General features: G+C 38.5%; 1 protein-coding gene across 3 annotated transcripts in view; it reads left to right on the top strand.

Annotated features, from left to right (window-relative positions):
- CDH11 (cadherin 11) overlaps positions 1–20271 on the top strand; it is a 49292-nt gene that overhangs the window by 25901 nt on the left and 3120 nt on the right. Inside the window, exons 7-10 of one of the 3 annotated variants that reach the window (XM_043898639.1) lie at positions 1554–1690; positions 2716–2849; positions 3079–3196; positions 19287–19538. In XM_043898639.1, coding sequence (XP_043754574.1) covers positions 1554–1690; positions 2716–2849; positions 3079–3196; positions 19287–19538 — 641 coding nt within the window. Of the gene's footprint in view, positions 1–1553; positions 1691–2715; positions 2850–3078; positions 3197–5573; positions 6259–19286; positions 19539–20271 lie in introns of those variants that run through there. The other 2 variants (XM_043898641.1, XM_043898640.1) reach the window with 2 other exon arrangements.

Raw genomic sequence — 20271 nt, 5'->3', positions numbered from 1 at the left:
CCTCTACTGACATTTATGAGGTGTGTGATAGTTTATCTTCCGTTTTATCACTGGGGAAGGGGACTCATCATTCCATTCCCATAGGGAGCTGTGAAGTCAATGGTGTCATGGATGAGCTCATGTTTTATACTTTATGAAGTGGTGTACCATACTTATTTCCTCTTTGTTGGAAAGAACATCATCTCTAACTGGAAGATCCGGGTTCTAATACTGGCTCCCCAGAAACCAGGAGACAGATCATTTGCAAACCCCATCATTTGTAAATTAAAGAGGTTAAACTCTGTGACACCCAGGGTCTTTGCTATCTCTAATATTCTTTGGTTGTATGGCTCTCAGTGAATGCCTTTAGACATATGTACAGCTTGCCATCTCTAGCCATGGATTCTGCATTGATGGGTTCCATATTGATGGAGTCAACCAACTGCAGGTCCAAAATATTTTGGGGGAAAAAAGTCCAGAAAGTTCCAAAAAGCATAACTTGAATGTGGAACACCAGCAACTATTTACATAACATTTACATTACATTAAGTATTTTAATAATCTAGAGATAATTGAAAGTGTACAGGAGGATATGTGTAGGTTATATGCAAATATTACACCATTTTATATAAGAGACTTGAGCATCCATGGGTTTTAGTATCCTCAGGGATCCTGGATCCAGTCCCTCATGGAAACCAATGGACAACTGTCAACACTTATTAGAGCCATGTCTCTAGTACATTATCCTGGGCAAGTTATTTGACCTTACTACACCTCAGTGAAGACCATTCCTCTTGACCCATATTCTTCCTCACCTTGCCCTGTAATATTCTAGAAATTACTCAGTCTTTTTTTAGAAAAAAGCAAATTTTCTAGTGGACAGGAGTAGCTAAAACCTTCCAACTATGGTGTTAGGCTTAGCAGGGGGTCATTAAAGTGTGGGGAGAATGCTCTACAAATGAATGGCCAAGGCTGCTTTACATATTTCACAACGGAATTCAGAACCGCTAAAACCAAATACATTGAATAAATTTACTCAAACTGTAGTTATCATTTTCCTTTAAGTATGAAGAAAACTGATTTTTTTCTGGACTGTGGATGATCTTTGATGATAACTTTAGGTAAACTTAAGAGTATTTAATATTTCATATGCAAAAATCTGGCAAAAGTTCCATACACTTGTGACTATCTGAGTAGTTTGGGAGCAAGGTAAACCCACTTCCCAAATGCAAGTTCATAAATATTCAGATGGTGGATGATTGTAGTAAATATGAAGAAATATGCAGCCTGTTATTCCATTTCTCAATCAAATATGCAGCATGTTATTCTGTTTCTCAATCAAATATGCTAAACAGCTCTTTCATTCATTGTCCTGAATAAAGAATTCCAATGTGGCAAAATGATTTCTATAAAAGATTCATGTACGGAGTTTGAAAAGTAAATTTGATTAAAAAGAAAATCTAGCTCAAGCAAGTCATTGAAAAAGTTGCTTTAAATATAGCATGGAGAAAATATTCCAATATTAAGCTGCTTGGAATGTCTCAGTCTAATTGCTTCATTTGCATTCTGCTTAGGTATTCAATCGATCGTCACACTGACCTGGACAGGTTTTTCACTATTAATCCAGAGGATGGTTTTATTAAAACTACAAAACCTTTGGATAGAGAAGAAACTGCCTGGCTCAACATATCAGTTTTTGCAGCAGAAATCCGTAAGTATTATCCTAAGGGTTTTGATTCTACTTTGCCAAATATTATTCCTTCAGACTGTCTATATTCTGGAAAATAACAGATAGCTGAGATAGAACAATTTTTTTTTTTTAGTCTTAAACATATTTTTCAATCTTTAAAATTTATTTTTGGTCATCTATCTAGAAAGACATATAAGCAAATGGAGTTGTTTCATTTTCTTTGGCAGAACTGGATACAGGCTTGGCACATGAGCTGATAGCCTGTTGCAGCTTGAAACACTTCACCACCACTGAAAGATTCCCCACTTTATCCTCAGTTTTGTTTAAACCCAGAGCAGCAGAATCCTTAGAGCCAAGATTTATTTATGGGTTTTTGTTTACCTATAAGGGGCTTCCCTGGTGGCTCAGATTGTAAAGAATCTGTCTTCCGTGCAGGAGACCCAGTTTTGGTCCCTGGGTCGGGAAGATTCCCTGGAAAAGGGAATGGCAACCCACTCCAGTATTCTTTCCTGAGAATTCCATGAACAAGGAGCCTGGCAGCTACAGTTCATGGGGTTGCAAAGAGTCAAGGACCAGAGATTCTCAAACTTGATCATGCAGTGGATTATCACGACGGGCTTGTTGTAACAAAGATTTCTGGACCACACCCTCAGAGCCTCTAACTCAGGTCTTGGGTTGGGTTTGAGAATTTTCATTTCTAACAAATTCCCAAATTGTTTGATGCTGTCCTGGGAACCCTCCTTTGAGAACTGCTGTTGTAGACTACAGTCTCGGGAGCCACACTACACTATAAGCGTTTGGGATTAAACCTCAGCAGAAAGGGAAAAGTGGTTTATTTCTTACCAGTCTAATGTTGGCCTTTATTCTAGGACATCACCCTCACACTGGACTTGGCATGCTTCGGGTTTTAGGTGACTTTTGTGCTAACAGTGCATTTGCCTGCAGGGCCTGAGTGAAGCTGGAGCTCACTCTTTCCCAGGAGGAAACTTGGACCAACATAGATCCTTCCCTTGTACACGTTTACCATCTGAATTCTCTCCTTTCAGACAACCGGCATCAGGAAGCCAAAGTCCCTGTGGCCATTAGGGTCCTTGATGTTAATGACAATGCTCCCAAGTTTGCTGCCCCTTATGAAGGCTTCATCTGTGAGAGTGACCAGACCAAGCCACATTCCAACCAGGTAATGCTGCCCTGCTCTGGCTAGGAGCAATCAGTTAGAACTAGAGTTTGCTTTTGAGAGCATCCCTTGGAGAAACTTCCCAACTGCCCAAGAAGGCTTCAGAGCCCTGGTTTAGTTCAGGAGCTAAGTTCTCTAATTAAAATCAGGCTTCTTAGCCAGCCAGGAATTTTTGAATAAATGATGTGTCAATGTTAGCATGATTTATTTATGGGCCACCTTTCTCTTTCAGCCAATTGTTACAATTAGTGCAGATGACAAGGATGACACAGCCAATGGACCAAGATTTATCTTCAGTCTACCCCCTGAAATCATTCACAATCCAAATTTCACAGTCAGAGACAACAGAGGTTCGTACCAAGGTTCCTGTGCATTCAGAGAAGTAGAAATGGAAAACAAATGGCTTTTGTATTGCAGAGCACAAATATTTCCCCCCTAATCTTAATAATGCCTTTCTGTTGAAGAACAAACAAGAAATAATAATGCCACCTTTATTTTGAGACGTGGGCTCATTTGGTGCATAGGAATAAGTGAGTCTATTTTTATTTCACTGGTTTTGTTGTTGTTGTTGTTGGCTTTGATATTCATGAAGTGCTGGGGAAACCAAGTAGGGATGCTTACAGGGTCAACATGCAAACAACTTCATTTATTTTTTTTAAGAGGTTGATAAACCTTTAGGGGATAGTATGGCTTTATGAATATTGATATCAAGAAAAGCATTAAAAGAGATTAGTTCAGCTTTGCAAGGCAATGTAATCTTTCAGCTGTCTCTCCCTTTCCAGCACAGTTTTATTGTAGTGTGGTTGGGTACAGAGCTTGATACCTAAAGGTGGTTATAGAATTATTGCCTGAAGGGCATTAGTCTCTCTGCTGTCAACATGGCAAAATTTGATGGGATTTCTACTTCTTATTTCATTAGTCAAGGAGATTCTAGACTTGCAAATTATTTGCAGTAGTTGTTTTTCGTTGTTGTTGTGTAGGCCCAAACAGTTCAGTCCCTAGACAAAGCTGGCAGCAGAGCCAAGATCAAAAAATAAGTTTCTTGACTCCTGGCCAGACTATTTTGGTCTGCACCTGCTCCTATAAGCCTGTGACAATGCAAGTCTGTAAAAACAGGAAGACAAATGCCATGATTCAATATAAGAAAAAAAGCTGGTCCTTCTTCACATGTTTTCATTAGATACATGCTAGCTATGTGGGAGGTTATATATTGATTTCTTGGTGACTGAGATCAGGCTTATAGCTTCTTAAATTAAACTAATTACTATTACTTTCCCCATCACCATTATCAGTGTTATCAATATTATAAATACCAGTTAGTATATTCTAGAGGCTTCCCCAGTGACTCAGTGGTAAAGAATCTGTCTGTAATGCAGGAAATATAGGCTTGTTCCCTGGGTTGAGAAGATCCTCTGAATGGGGAGATGGGCAACCCACTCTAGTATTCTTGCCTGGGAAATCCCATGGACAAAGGGGCCTGGTGGGCTACAGTCCATGGGGTCGTGACGAATCGAACATGACTTAGTGACTAAACAACCACCACAACAAACTATGTTCTAAATACCATGCCAAGATCCTTCCTGTACTCTATTAAATTTTCTCAACAGTAAGAATTATTATCATTCCCATTTTGAAGATGAGGAAAATGAGGGACAGGCCATTAGGTAAGTCAGCCACGTGAGAGCGAGGCCTAGATTTCAAACCTGGACTTTCAGAAGGCTAGAGGTGACAGCCTGAACCACTGTGCCCTCCCGGGTGAATTATTAAAGGAGAGAAGTGTTTCCCATGCTGCTTGGATTTGAAGGGATATGGTCTAACATACTTCATTATTACTTCTTGGGCTGATTTGAGCATTTCATTATGATCCTCATATCTCTGTATTCATATAATTCCCAGTTTACCTCTGAGGTCTCACTCCTGGATGTATTCCTGGCAACATCCCTATTTATCACTGGACACCTCCTGAAACAGCTGGTGTTTCTAGGCTTTTCTTATTGTGCCAACTTCACCGCCATCACCTGCCTTGTCTTCATTTTATGTGTTCTTTAATATTTAGTTGCTGTTAACCCTCTGAAAGCATTATACTAAGACCTATTGTTCTCTCGGGAGTTATAAATAGTTCACTTTGTCACAATACTTTGGGGATGCCACCTATATTTTCAAGGAGATTATATTACCATGGAGAAGCCAACCTACTGCATGATCAGTTTCCCCTGCCCTTTCCTATAAGAAACTAATTCTATGTGGAGCCACCACTTTTGCACGGAATTGTTACTTTTTAAGAAAAATGCCTTTATTAACTATGGCAAACAGTTAATGAAAACTCCCATGTTTAGAGCTATTACAAAACCTTAAAGCAAATACAGTCCTATAATTATCATTTAATAGAGTTTCTTTCTACCAGCTCCTAAAAGTAATTACATATTGAAGTAATCCAAAAAGAGTAATCACATTCCACATCCTATTAATAGCCTACTGAGTTACCAAATTTCCCGGCTGAGACTGTTTTCCATAGAAAACATGAGATAATGGTTTATAGCATGCTGAGTAAAAGCATCAGCTTTCTCTCTCCTTGAGTGTTTACTTCCATTATGCCATGTAAATAATCAGGATTGTGTTTGCCTAAACTCTGTGGAAGCACTCGGCCTCTTTAAAAATATAAGAGGGGAAGCCATCTTAATATACACAAACCTTTTATTTCATATTTTATCTTACTCCATTCTACAGCACGGGAGCTTCAAAGACAACTCAGCAGGCAGCTGGGAAGTAGAACACTGGTAACTCTTCGACATCTGAGTTCATCTTTGGCTATTAATATCAAGAGTGGTGCCGTTTGGGGAGATGAAGAGCCGATCCACCCAGGCTTTGAGATGCATTTAGTTTGAAAATACTAGACTTATGGCATCTTTTAAAATCATGAGGAACATGTAATGAATAAGAAAAGCACAAAGAAAAAAAAATACTGAGAATCGCACCTCTCGTATATGTAGCTCTGCATTGGTTTTAAAGCTTTCTAATCGCCCTTGTTGCACTTAATTCCTAAGCAGCCCCAGAAAGTAGGCATTTTGGATATTTTTGTCCCCATTTCCTAGATGAGGAAGGAATATGAAAAGTCAGAAGATTCAGAGACTTACCTAAGGTCACCCTGCCAATAAATAAATTGACCTAGAACGCTTGTGTGTTTCCTGGGTTCTGTCAGGTGTAGGAATACTGTATATTATGAATATAGAGCTTGTGTCTTTTCTAATTTCTGATTTTGGAATTATTACTTAAAAACTCTTTGTTAACCCCATAATCAAATAACAATAGTATTTAGAAGAGAAAAAGATCTAAAATTCAATTCCTCAATCTAGGATTCCAGGAAAGTATGAAGAGAAAAGGACAAACTGTAATTTTAATCAGCCATGGAAATTATAGTAAAATATATTTGTGAAGGACAAATTTTATAATTTTATTCTACTGCATAATTAATACATATTCCTTGTAGGAAAATTAGAAAATACAAATAAGCAGAAATAAACTTAGAAATAATAAAATAACTTGGTAATATACAATCTAAAAATAATCACTGCTAATTTTTATAGCCTTCTAGCTGTTTTCTTGGCATATATTTTGATCTTTAAAAAAAGGCAACCATAAAATAATGTTCTCTTTTTTCCCTACATAATAATACATGATGTGCATTTTTTAGCATCATTATACTTATGTCAACATTTTTTTCCAAAATAACCTCCTGACTTCATTATAAGGGTATATGGTATCAGTTGACTATTGTTGCTTAAGCACATTCTTTTCACACACTTTTGTTGTTCAGTCACTCAGTCCTGTCCGACTCTTTGTGACCCCATGGACTGCAGCATACCAGGCCTCCCTGTCCTTCACCATCTCCTGGAGTTAGCTCAGACTCATGTCCATTGAGATGTCATCCAACCATCTCACCCTCTGTCAAAGTGATGTCTTTGCTTTATAATATGCTCTCTAAGTTTGTCATTTGTCATAGCTTTCCTTCCAAGGAGCAAGTGTCTTTTAATTTCATGACTGCAGTTATCCTCCACAGTGATTTTGGAGCCCAAGAAAAGAAAATCTGTCACTGTTTCCACTTTTTCCACTTCTGTTTGCCATGAAGTGTTGGGATCAGATGCTGTGCCAGCTTTTTCACTGTCCTCTTTCACCCTCATCAAGAGGGTCTTTAGTTCCTCTTCACTTTCTGACATTAGAGTGGTATCATCTGAGGTTGTTGATATTTCTCCCAGCAATCTTAACTCCAGCTTGTGCTTGACCCAGCCTGGCATTTCACATGAGGTACTCTTCATATAAATTAAGTGAGCAGCGTGACAATATACAGCCTTATCTCACTCCTCTCCCAGTTTTGAACCAATCTGTTGTTCCATGTCCAGTTCTAACCGTTGCTTCTTGACCTGCATACAGGTTTCAGAGGAGGCAAGCAAGGTGGTCTGATATTCCCATCTCTTTAATAATTTTCCACAGTTTGTTGTGATCCACACAGTCAAAGACTTTCACATAGTCAATGAAACAGAAGTAGATGTTTTTCTGGAATTCCCTTGCTTTCTCTATGATTCAGGGAATATTGGCAATTTGGTGTCTGGTTCCTTTGCCTTTTCTAAACCCAGCTTGTACATCTGGAAGTTCTTGGTTCACGTACTGCTGAAGCTCTGCATAAAGAATTTTGAGCTATCCTTGATAGCATGTCTTATCATACCTACTGCATAATTTCCCCACTGTTTCAATGTCCTTTCAGTCCTGTTTATGCTGTGTTTTAAAGTAAAGAATTTTTTTTTCATTTTAATTTTTTCTTTAAGACCAAAAACATTTTGTATTGGGGTATAGCCAATTGACAATGTTGTGACAGCTACAGGTGAACGATGAAGATTCAGCCATACATATACATGCATCCATTCTCCCCCAAACCCCGCTTCCATCCAGGCTGGCACATAACATTGAGCAGAGTTCCATGTGCTACACAATAGGTTTTTGTTGGCTATCCATTTTAAATATAGCAGTGTGTACATGACCTTTCATTTTTTGTGTAATATTATTCTTAGCAAGATTTTCCTCATGAAAAATTGACATCAATATTCACTTAGCTTATCTGCTTTCTTATATATCACATTTCCCATTCCAACCTTTTATCCATATGAGATAAATACACAAGCTCCCTTTGTTGGCCATTTTTAAATTATCATTTAAGAAAGTCATTTCTAGTTTCTTTATAACACCATCCTTATTTTCACCTGCATTACATACTCCTAGATTTTATGGACTATCAACATTTCCTATTCTATTTACTCTCATAAGAGCATCATATTTTTCATGAGTGATTTAACACATATTATGTTAAAATCTGACAAGTATTTTGTCCACATTGTTTTCCTTTTATTACTCTTTCTTAGATTTTGGTTTCTTTGTTCCTCCAGATATAATTTAGAATTTTTTTAGGTACTTGATAAGTATCTTCATGAATTTTATTCGGTTGCCTTAAATTTACAGATTAATTTAAAAACTAACAATTTTAAAATATTCTTCCTATCCAGAAGCATGATCTGAGTTCCCATTGAATCTGTTCTCTTTTTAATTACCATCAGGGATATTTTATAGTTTTCTTCATTTTTGTTCTTCATATTTCTTATTAAGATAATGAATAGCTACTTTATATTTTGGTCCTAGCTGTCCTAGGATAGATTTTTTAAATTATGTATTATTTTCTAAGTGACAATTTTTAGTATAAACTATAGCTATTTTACTTAGTTCATTTATTATTGGACACTGAGAAGTTATTAATATAACTTCTCAGCTATTTTCCTAGGTTTTCTAGGGAGACAACTACATAAAAATTAAATAATGACAATTTGCTTCATCTTTTTTAAAAAAAATTGGGGTTTTTTTGACAAACTGCATAGATTTGTGCTTTATGTGCTAAACAATAGCAATAATAATGGCTTTACTTACTAATTTAATGGGGATATTATTTCTAGAGTTTTATTGTTAAGCATAATATTGATTGTTATATTAAAATTAAGATTTGTGTTGTGTGTGTGTATTTTAGGAAGTTTACTCTCCATTTTAATTTTATTTTAAAAAACAGATGTTCAGTTTTTAGCACAATTTTTGGATACTAATAATAAGACAGTATGATTTTGACCACTGACCTAATTGATACTTTAAATTGAAATATCCTGATTTTGAACTTCACATTTCTAATTTCCAAACCTCTATTCCAAATAATGATGAAATGCAAAGAGCAAGGGTTAAAGATTAAATGTTGGCTGTAGCAGTGAGTGAGACATAGTCCCATGTATCAGGAAATTCCTAAAAGCACATGCAGCAAAATTAGCTCTTTTGTGAAAGCACAGGTGATTTCGATAGTGACTGTTCCTGACCTACCTGCAGAGGAGCTGTAATTATCATGGTGGCCTCCAAACAGGCTGTCTGACCCTAGTCTTGCCCCCACTTAACTTAACTTGCCCCCACTGATAATGTCTTTCTTTTTAGAATTCTCCTATGACTCTCCATTTCCTATGGCTTTAACTGAAACTTTATAGCCTAGTGAGCAAGAAATGATATGACCTCCTTCCCATAAACTTTGCGTCTATCATCTCCTTTCTCTTGTTACCATAAACCGTGCTCCAAAAGCTTCAAACCATCTTTATTTTCCCAAATATGCTGTGTTCTCACATGCCCATGTTTTTTTTTCCCATTTATTTTTATTAGTTGGAGGCTAATTACTTTACAATATTGTAGTGGTTTTTGCCATACATTGACATGAATCAGCCATGGATTTACATGTGTTCCCCATCCCGATCCCCCCTCCTGCCTCCCTCTCCATCCCATCCCTCTGGGTCTTCCCAGTGCACCAGCCCTGAGCACTTGTCTCATGCATCCAACCTGGGCTGGTGATCTGTTTCACCCTTGATAGTATACTTGTTTCAATGCTGTTCTCTCAGAACATCCCACCCTCACCTTCTCCCACAGAGTCTAAAAGTCTGTTCTGTACATCTGTGTCTCCTTTTCTGTTTTGCATATAGGGTTATTGTTACCATCTTTTTAAATTCCATATATATGCGTTAGTATACTGTGTTGGTCTTTATCTTTTTGGCATTTGTTCTGTGGAAAATGTACCCCCATCCCTGACTATTATACCTCCTCTTTCAAGTGGCATTGTAAATGAAGTCTCTTAGGTGAAGCTTTGCTGGGCATCCCAGCCCATCCCTGGATGCTACCTCTTCTGTGCTCCAGGAACACTGCACTAACCTCTGGTGTTTTTTAATCACTCTGCGTTCCAAGCATACATTTCTCTGTCTGTCTCCCACTAGAATGTGAGCTCTGGAATCCCAAAATTTAAAAAAAGTGGGTTGACCAAATGCATGGATTAAAATGGAAAAAGTAGATAGAAAGACATGTAATGTGCTTCAGTCATTTGGGGGCTTAGTTATTATTGTGGAAAGATGATTATGTTATGAGATAAGCTTCAGGCTAAAAAGACAACCCTTCTTTCTATGTTGGAATCTTCTGAAGGAGTCAGTACCAGATCACCCACTCCTTCCATCCATTTATCCTTTCATCATATATTATTGCACAAAGTTATATTGGACATCTAAGGTCTGGATGCAGGAAGAGATGACTTTCAAATGTATTAAATTTGTAAGTATATTATCTAATATGCGTCATGTTGCAGATCAAATGAGTTCTGATGCATGATATATTCAGAGTTAAGTTTGAACTGCTAAAAAAAAGTCAAATTAAATCAAATTAAAAAAAAAATAGAACAACTAAGAATAAAACCATCATATGACCCAGCAATCTCACTCCTAGGCATATACCCTGAGGAAACCAAAATTGAAAGAGACACATGTATCCCATTGTTCACTGCAGCACTATTTACAATAGTTAGAACATGGAAGCAACCTAGATGTCCATCGACAGATGAATGGATAAAGAATTTGTGGTATATATGCACAATGGAATATTACTCAGCCATAAAAAGGAATGCATTTGAGTCAGTTCCAATGAGGTGGATGAACCTAGAACCTATTATACAGAGTGAAGTGAGCCAGAAAGAGAAAGATAAATACCATATTCTAACACATATATATGGAATCTAGAAAAATGGTACTGAAGAATTTACTTACAGGGCAACAGTGGAGAAACAGACATAGAGAACAGACTTACGGACATGGGAAGAAGGGAGGAGAGGATGAGACGTATGGAAAGAGTAACATGGAAAGTTACATTACCATATGTAAAATAGATAGCCAAGGGGAATTTGCTGCATGGCTCAGGAAACTCAAACAGGAGCTCTGTATCAACCTAGAGGGGTGGGATGGGGTGGGAGGAGGGAGGGAGCTTCAAAATGGAGGGGATATGTGTATACCTATGGGTGATTCATGTTGAGGTTTGACAAAAAACAGCAAAATTCTGTAAAGCAATTATCCTTCAATAAAAAATAAATTAATTAAAAATATTTTTTAAAAGTAGAACAAAAAAAGTTTGTATGGAAAGCAGGTTTGGCTGGGTAAGGAAAGATAGCCAAGACAGATTCATCCTGATTAGACCAATTGGCAAACATCTTTCTTTCTTTCTTCTTCTTCTTCTTCTTTTTTTTTTGGTCTAAACTAATGACAATTCTTTTTCTGACGAGCAGCACCAAAAAGCATCCAAATATGCTTCCAGCTTTTCATTTTTATAATTTAAAGATAATCAAACAGATTTCTGTGGGACTTTTCCCCCCTTAATTGCTTCAATATGGAAGATTCTCTGTTGGCAGATCAAAATGGCAGATGGCTTTTAATGCCCTGCCATTTTCACTGTATAAATAATTATGTTCCTTTTCTGCCTGAGATTCACTGCTGCAGTTTTTCCAACGCAGAACACAATTTATCTGGAAACCCACCTCCTCCTCAACCTAACAGAAGGAGGAATAGGTCTTTTTGGTGAATTAGACAGATTATTCTTTCAAGGTTCGCTCTGGTCACTGATTTAACTGTTGGGATTTCTCAACTCACTAAAAGACCCTATATGTTTATCTCCCACTGAATTCCCTGGTAGTTTTCCTTTTCTAAAACCAGGAAATACATTCCTTTCTCCCTCTCTATCACCAAGAGAAAATTATCCTCTAACGAAAGTGGAAGGAGGGTTGACTCTAAGGAATGTGATAAACTACAACCTGAAAAGTCTGTTGATACCAACAAAGAGTGCACACTTAGATGCCTCGTATACACATCAGTTCAGTCCAGTTCAGTTCAGTCGTATCCAACTCTTTGTGACCCCATGGACTGCAGCATGCCAAGCTTCCCTGTCCATCACCAACTCCTTGCTCAAACTCGTGTCCATCGAGTCAGTGATGCCATCCAACCATCTCATCCTCTGTCATCCCCTTCTCCTCCTGTCTTTAATCTTTCCCAGCATCAGGGTCTTCTCAAATGAATCAGCTCTTTGCATCAGGTGACCAAAAATTTGGAGCTTCAGCATCAGTCCTTCCAATGAATATTCAGGACTGATTTCCTTTAGGATTGACTGGTTTGATCTCCTTGCTGTCCAAGGGACTCTCAAAAGTCTTCTCCAACACCACAGTTCAAAAGCATCAATTCTATGTGCATATACACATGCACATGGGCAATTGTTCCCGTGTTATTTGTTGTGTTTTGAATTTTGAATCTCAGTATCAGAGATATAATTAAAAGATCATAATCCCCCTTCCTCTGTAGGATGCAGGCCTTCATTTACAGGGGAGACATGATAGCCCTCTGAGTCTTGGATCAAACAATTTTCTGCATTAATATTTTAAGGCTAGTCTCAGAATTTACCTCACTGTAGCATTTCCATCATTCCAAAATATTAAGAAAATAATAGATTTCTTTTTACGTCTTGCATACTGGTTTGTTTTTGAAGGTGTGTGTGTTTCTGGAAATGCTATGGGAAGAGAAGTGTTGAATAAGTGCCCTAAATCCTTTGTAGGTCTCTCTGACATAAAATTCTTAGCGTTCTAAGAGCAGTTCTTTCATCTGGGACTTGAGTCTGTAAGGATTTAGTTATAGGCTGTGATGGGGGTCCATATAATTAACTAACCATATTGGAGAAATCTGGTATTAAAAAAAAAAGGAACAAATGTGGCATGCAATAATATCAGAATTCTAGGGTCTGCTGTGCACTGGTAAAAATACAATGAAACCTAGAGGAGTTTGAATCCCAGTTTTGTTACTGTGATCAGTTGCTTCCTTCTTTGTTTCTGAATTTCTTTTCATATAAAATAAAGGTAATTATACTTTCTGCACATAGTTTAAAAATTCTTTGGGGTTAAGTAGGTGGAAGTAACAAAGAATAAGGTTTGCACATATTAGCAGCTCAACAAATGTTACTTAATTAAATCTGACTCACCCAAAATAATAAGAAAAAATAATAAGATAGAGATGATATTTTCCAGGAACAAAATCTATAATATCAATAGAGGCAGTGATGATCAAGTGGGGTTCAAAAGTACAAAGTGGGAGAAGATAGGCAGTCTGGAAATTGATGGCAAGCTATTAAGTCAGTAAAATCTGACTGTGTGGAAAAGCCAGATGGATGCTGAATGTAATGAAAGAAATCTCCTTCAACTGTTTACTTTTCTAGCTCACAAAACACTGCTGACCAAAGATGAGTAAGCAAGGTTCTTGCCTTCAGGGATGTTACTGTCCATTGGAGAAGACACACATTCAAACAGTTGCCATAGACTGTGAAATAGTCAATATGAGCAATGACTGCAGGTAGATAGGTGGCTCGTACAGTGTTTAGAAAGACAATAAAAGATGCAGATATCAAGTTTACCTTTAAGCTTTAGTCATCTCAGAAAGTTAATGCTACAAACTTCAAAAGCATTATTTGAAATTTCTGTTATTTCAGTCCCTCCCTCAGATTCAAGGTGTCACAAATAGTGCCATCAAAAATTAAAATTATTTTTTCAAAAATCACAAATGTAAATGAGTACCAAAAAATCTAAATAACTAGACTTTTCAATGATGTCTTTTGTACAATAATTCTGTAGCATGTGTGTTTCTGAAATTTTCAAAGTTTGAAACTTCACTAATACTTTTGGGATGCACTTTATATATATATATATATATATATATTTTCATTATTCTGATAGAGCTATTGCCACATATCTAAGGAAAGTAGAGAAAACCCAGAGGAACATAATCACATAATGTTTATTCTGCTAGGGACTGCATCACTGTCTTCAAGTGTGTGGAAGCTTTTAATGGGGTGGATGGATTTAGTTTGTTGCTAAGGTTTGAGGAGAAAGGATAAATTAGGTAGATTTAGGTCAGAAGTGAATTAAATAAGAGCAAGGCTTGGCCTAGATCTTTTACAGTCTCAAGAGATGGGCTCCAGTAGGATGCAGACAGTGTCTGTCTTCACAGGCTAAAGTATTAATATCTCTGATCAAGTTGATCAGTAGGGGAATCTTTAGCTTTGGAGCAGAGAGGGACAGAGGGAAAGAAGTGGTAAGGAAGAGTGTCTTAAGATGCTTTTTAGGGCACTATTCTCTCACTTTAAGCCAAGCCTCTCTGCTGACATCATGATGAGAGCAGAAAGTACTAATCCTTTGCTGCAGTGATTCCTCTTTTCAGATTGCTATACCCATATATGGCTTCCCTGGTGGCTCAGATGGTAAAGAGTCTGCCTGCAGTGTGGGAGACCCAGGTTTGATCCCTGGGTCGGGAAGATCCCCTGGAGAAGGAAATGGCAACCCACTCAGTATTCTTGCCTGGAAAATCCCATGGACAGAGGAGTCTGAAAGGCTGTAGTTGATGGGGTCGCAGAGTCAGACACAACTGAGTTTGCCCACATATTGCCCACTTTGCCCTGGTTGTTTTTCTTTTGGCTAATACAAGATTGGCACCCAATAGAGTTGATGTATAAAAGGCTGCTTCCCTATCATAATTTTCCATTTTAATATCCTTTGTATATATCCCTCCCTTGGGTGATATCATCATCATGGCCCTTACATTTGCATCTCCAAACTGGTACCATGGAGACCATCATTATGAAGAATTTTTACATTTTGTTAATGTAATGACAAAGTATGCAGATAAAAATAGCATCCAGTTAGGAGTCTAGGTTGTAGACATAAAAATTTGAAACCTGAATTTATTTACCATTAATAGAAATACTACAGTTTGTACAAGACATATACTAGTAATTAATGACCTCGTTTGCAAGTTTTTACCTAAGTGGGGGGGAAAAAGGAAAGGCATCCATGTTTGTGGATAGGGAGAAGAATATAAGGTGTCAGGATGAAAGACCAAGGTGATTGAAAAACATTTTCTTACCATGGGAAATACCTTACCCAGAACTGAAGAGCATGAACTATCTTCCTACCTCTGAAGGATGCACCCTTCCCTGTAGGCAATTGCATTTAAGGCTGCAATGACATTTCTAAGAATTCACTTTCCTCTCTTTGCCAATGTTTCTCTTCCTCATTAGTCTACTGCACAAAGAGGAGAGCTTCCAGAAAATAATTGATATTTACTGGTCATCTGCAACAGCCTGGCACTGTGCAAAGTGCCTTTATGAATGGAATCAAATTTAACCCTAAAAACTATTAATTTCCTGGATGAGAATATAGCAACTCAAGACATTTACCTAATATGTCTAAATGTCAGGCAATTAATATGTAGAAGAGTCATGATTCAAACCCAGATCTGTTTGACCCCAAACACTGAGATTTGCTCCTTGGAAGCTTTATAAAGAATACTTTGGCCACCTGATGTGAAGAGCTGACTCATTAGAAAAGACTGAAGGCAAAAGAAGAGGGTGGCAGACGGGGGGATGTTTAGACAGCATCACTGACTCAATGGACATGAATATGAACAAACTCCAGGAGACAGAGCAGGATGGAGGAGCCTGCAGTTCATGGGGTGGCAAAGAGTTGGACACAACTTAGTGACTGAACAACAACAAAAACAATAAAGGAGAAGGATTTGAGAAATCTCTTGATGAAAACTTAAAAATTGATAGAAAAGTTGTCATTTTCTTCCTCATCTTATTAACCATGGAATCAATTTGACACTTCCCTGAAAATATGTCCTACAAAAGCTCTTATTTTTTTTCTTGCATCACCCATACCTCTCAGAAATGTGTATGTCCAAATTGAGGGGACCCTCTCAAAGGTGGATATGGAGTAGCTGGCTAATTAAAATAATGAGAGAATTTGTAGCCAAACCTAGGATACAAAAATGATTTCCTACAGAGGTTTTATTATTGTTGTCAGTTTGTTTCATTTTCCATTTATTTTTCTAGAGTTGTTTTCCATGGAGTCCCTGCTTATAATGGTCCTTTTTGTTAGTAAAGGATCAGTGACCAGAGTGGACAACAAGAAAGACCATCACAGGACACGGTGCTGTCTCCTCTGATATGGCCCTCCCTGCAGAAAAACTCATCCTTCCATTGGTGCTGAGGTCTAGATCTAAAGGGGGGATATTATATGCATTCAAGCAACAGTAACCACCTAAGTGCCAAGCTAGTCTGGTTAGACATGCTTCTCGTCTAACTATACCTACCCCTCACCAGTTCACCAGTTCTGGAGGACCTGGATTCTGGTGCTAAGTTTTCCAGTTAGAAGGATTCCTGAGCTCCCTGGAAGCACAACCCAGAGGACAACCAAAGGTTTTTATTATTTGGTCCTAATCGCAACCCCATGAGGCATGCTTGGTATCAACTTGTGTCCTCATTTTAGAAATGAACAAGTAAGGCTCTGGCAGGACAAATGACTCATTCTAAAGCATGTGTTTGGAATATGCCCAGGAACAGACCTTCAGACCGTTTATTTTCCACCTCTCAAACTAATCTTAAAATCCATATGTGAAACATTTTTTAAAAGTTCTCGAGATTCTACTGATGAATCACGCAGAGACAATAAACGGTTCAGTCAGCTGGGCACTTTGATGAGCTTTCATTTCCTAGTTTCAGTGTGACTGAGGGGACTCAGCTGTTCAGAATATGAAGCATCTTGAATTCACAGGCTGGTGTCCTGTTCAGATACATGTTTTCCACTAGTGTTTGGTTTTCAATTACCTTCATGTATAAGCCAGCCTGCTGGCATCTGGAGGTACAGTTTTGCATGGATTGCACACTCAAGAGTATATTTTTAAGCCACGGCCGCCACAGGTTTAAAAAAAATACAAACACTCAGGTCATGTTCCCACCAAACTGCATCATGGGTAACAGGGTGGGACTCAATAGGTGACATCTCTTGGGGATGTCATTCATATCAGAGAGGTATATTTGACCAAGCAATTTAATTAATTTATTTTCTTCATAAATTTTTTCATATTTATTTTTATTCATGATGGTATGGCATTTTGACATTTCAGATCATTAAAATACAATAAATATTTTAACATTTAATTTGTGAAAGCCTTCAATTCAAATAAAATTATGAGAAGGAAAAAATAACATTTGAAGTAATTTATGTAGATATGTCAATTTTTTGGTATTTGTTAAGCATAGAACAATGGTATAGCCTACAATAGGAAAGGACACTCAGCAAATGGAATGTTAAGTTTACATTCTATTTGACCACCTTTAAAAAAAATTCATGATTTTTCATAGTACATATAATTTTTCTCCAGTGATAAGAGCAACATATGCTAATCATACAAACTTCAGAAAATATAGAGATGAAGGCTGATGGTTCTGCCGTGTTTTGATTGAGAGATTGGCAGCAGAGGGCAGAAGATATGTCATTAATAAGTCTTGCCAAAAACCAGCCAGCACCCACACTTTAGCTTCTGCAATACTCAGAATATCTATTCAGTCCTAAATGAGACTGAACCTGGTATAGATTTTTTTTTTTAATCTCACACAGAATATGTTACATTTTCTTTAACTTAAAAATATGAATTCAGCTTTTAGATTCTAGGATAATTTTTCCTACCACAAGAGCTAATTCATGGTATTATCAATTCATTCAAAGCAATGGGCCGTCATCTTGGTCTAACCTTGTTATAAATTACTGATTTCTAACTCACAAAATGAGGCATGCCATATTGAGTGTGTGTGTATATGTGTGTGTGTGTGTGTCTGCGTCTGTGTAATTTGATGGAGCATATTCAAAACTTCCACTGTTTTATAATAGCAATGTTTTCCAAGGCAGAGCATATGGTCTAGGAAAAAAATCTTTTTGGCGGGTAGAGATATGCAGAAAACATGATGAGGAAGCATTTCGGAATAGGTTACAAAAGATTGAGAAATACATGAAAACCAACATCTGGAACTTGAGTGAAACCTTTCCCAGAGCATGGTTACAACATTTGTTCAACAAATATTTATTGAATGTCTGCTGTGTGTCCAGCACTGGAGGGACTGAGATGAAGCAGATAAAAGCCCCTGTTTTCCAGAATTCCACAGTCTAGGAGAGAACCAAGTATTTTATGCCAACAAATAATGACAGAAGAGTGGGAGACTGATTTGTATAGGAATGTACAGTGTGCTGGGTCCCAATGGAGATGCAGGGAAGAGTCTAGAAAGGGCTTCCTGAAGGTGACTTTGGATTCAGTTTTGAGGCTTGAGAAACTCACTGGTCATGATTAAAGGAACTTTGGGTGGGAGGGAGGGCATTTTAAAGCAAAGGGTCAAAGTCAAGGCGTACAAAGAATATGGTGTGCTGAGTAACAGCCCTAAGTTCTGCACAGCAGGCTGAACTGGGTGTGTGGGAAACAGCAGGCGTGAGCCTGGAAGGCAAGGTAAAGTCTAGATCAGGGAACTATCTGATGATCCACTGTGTAGACGCGGGCTGTGTTGTGTGGGCAACAGAGAAACCATCATTGTTTTAAGCAGGAATGAGATTTTCAACTGGGTGGCTGATGATGCTTGAATTTCAGAGAAACTGTAAACCTGCTGCTAGGTTTATAAAATAGTTTCACTTTAAAGACAACATCTCCCTTTAGGACTTATGAGTGGGTTCGTAGTTTGGGCAAGATTTGAGAGTGGATTAGAAATCTCTCAAAAAAACTAACAAAAACTGGCCAAAGGCTTGTCATGAAGTTGGGAAAGTGCACACTCGCCTATCTTATTTAATTGTATCCCTCACTAACAGAGAGTGTGGTTGAAGCCCGTAAGTCCTTCTATTTGAGGAAAAGGACAAACACTCAAACACAAAATGGTGTCCTTACCCAACCACTGAAAGCATTCATATTGACAAAATAAAAAAGAGCCAATTTCTGAATTTTGTTTCCAGATGGGACAAAACAGGGATCTTTGTCGTGCCAAATGGCAGCGGCTTCCATAGATGTCTAGATTAGAGAACGAGTGGGGCGATTCTGGTTGTTAGCCTTGGTGGTGAGAAGAGCACGCTCAGATCAGCCAAGCTGAGCGGAGCAGACTGAAGGCTGTGACGCCCTGGCCTTGCTCTCCAAGTGCGCCTTCTCTCCCCTCTTCCCACAGATAATACCGCGGGCGTGTATGCCCGGCGCGGAGGGTTCAGTCGGCAGAAGCAGGATTTGTACCTCCTGCCCATCGTGATCAGTGACGGTGGGATCCCTCCCATGAGCAGCACCAACACCCTCACCATCAAGGTCTGTGGGTGTGACGTGAACGGGGCGCTGCTGTCCTGCAACGCGGAAGCCTACATCCTGAACGCCGGCCTGAGCACCGGGGCGCTGATCGCCATCCTCGCCTGCATCGTCATTCTCCTGGGTAAGGGATCTTCCGGGCCACCCGTGGGAAGGGCCTTTCAACCAGATGCCCATCCTTGACACACGTATATTTCTCAAGTTACATGTGCTATATACTGTGGTTGCAAGTTGGGACAAAAAAGAAGTGTCTGCCTGCTCATGTATTTCAGGGTATGGGGCGTGGGGAGCAAGTGACTTAACAAGCGTTAGAGCAGAGTTGGGGGAACTTCGTGATGAGCAAAATGCTGGCATCACTGGACTGCTAGCAGAATACATCTGGGGGCATCAACAGGGAACCGAGTAGACCATCGGAATATTTTGCAGGAGAGGAATTTAGGCAGAGACCTAGTATATGAACAACCATTTGCCTTACAAGAAGAATGAGAAGAGTTAGAGGTAGAAAGAGTAATTGTGATGTCAAAGACGGTCTATGGAGGACTCAAGGAACTGGATGAAGATTGGCCTGGCTGAAGCTGGATCTTGGTTTCCCAGCCCAATTGTCATATGTTATATCTGGGTATATGCCTCAGCTCGGAGGGACCTGGGAGAAGCTTTTCCTGCACTTGCCGGCTGAGTTTGGTGCCCTTCTTCTGCACATGATCCTGTCTATATTTTACTCTGTAATAGCAGGAAAGCCTCAGGAAGCTTGCATCAGTAGTCCCAAAGTCTCAGAAATCATGCATGATGAAAAAGTCAGAATTCAAACCTAAATATGTCAGACATCAATTTATACTTGTTCCATGATGGTTAGTTGT

Source organism: Cervus elaphus, chromosome 4 (genome assembly GCF_910594005.1).
Source record: "Cervus elaphus chromosome 4, mCerEla1.1, whole genome shotgun sequence".
Classification (NCBI taxonomy): Eukaryota; Metazoa; Chordata; class Mammalia; order Artiodactyla; family Cervidae; genus Cervus; species Cervus elaphus.
The sequence above is the reverse complement of the archived record's forward strand: the minus strand, read 5'-3'. Positions and strand labels throughout refer to the sequence as shown.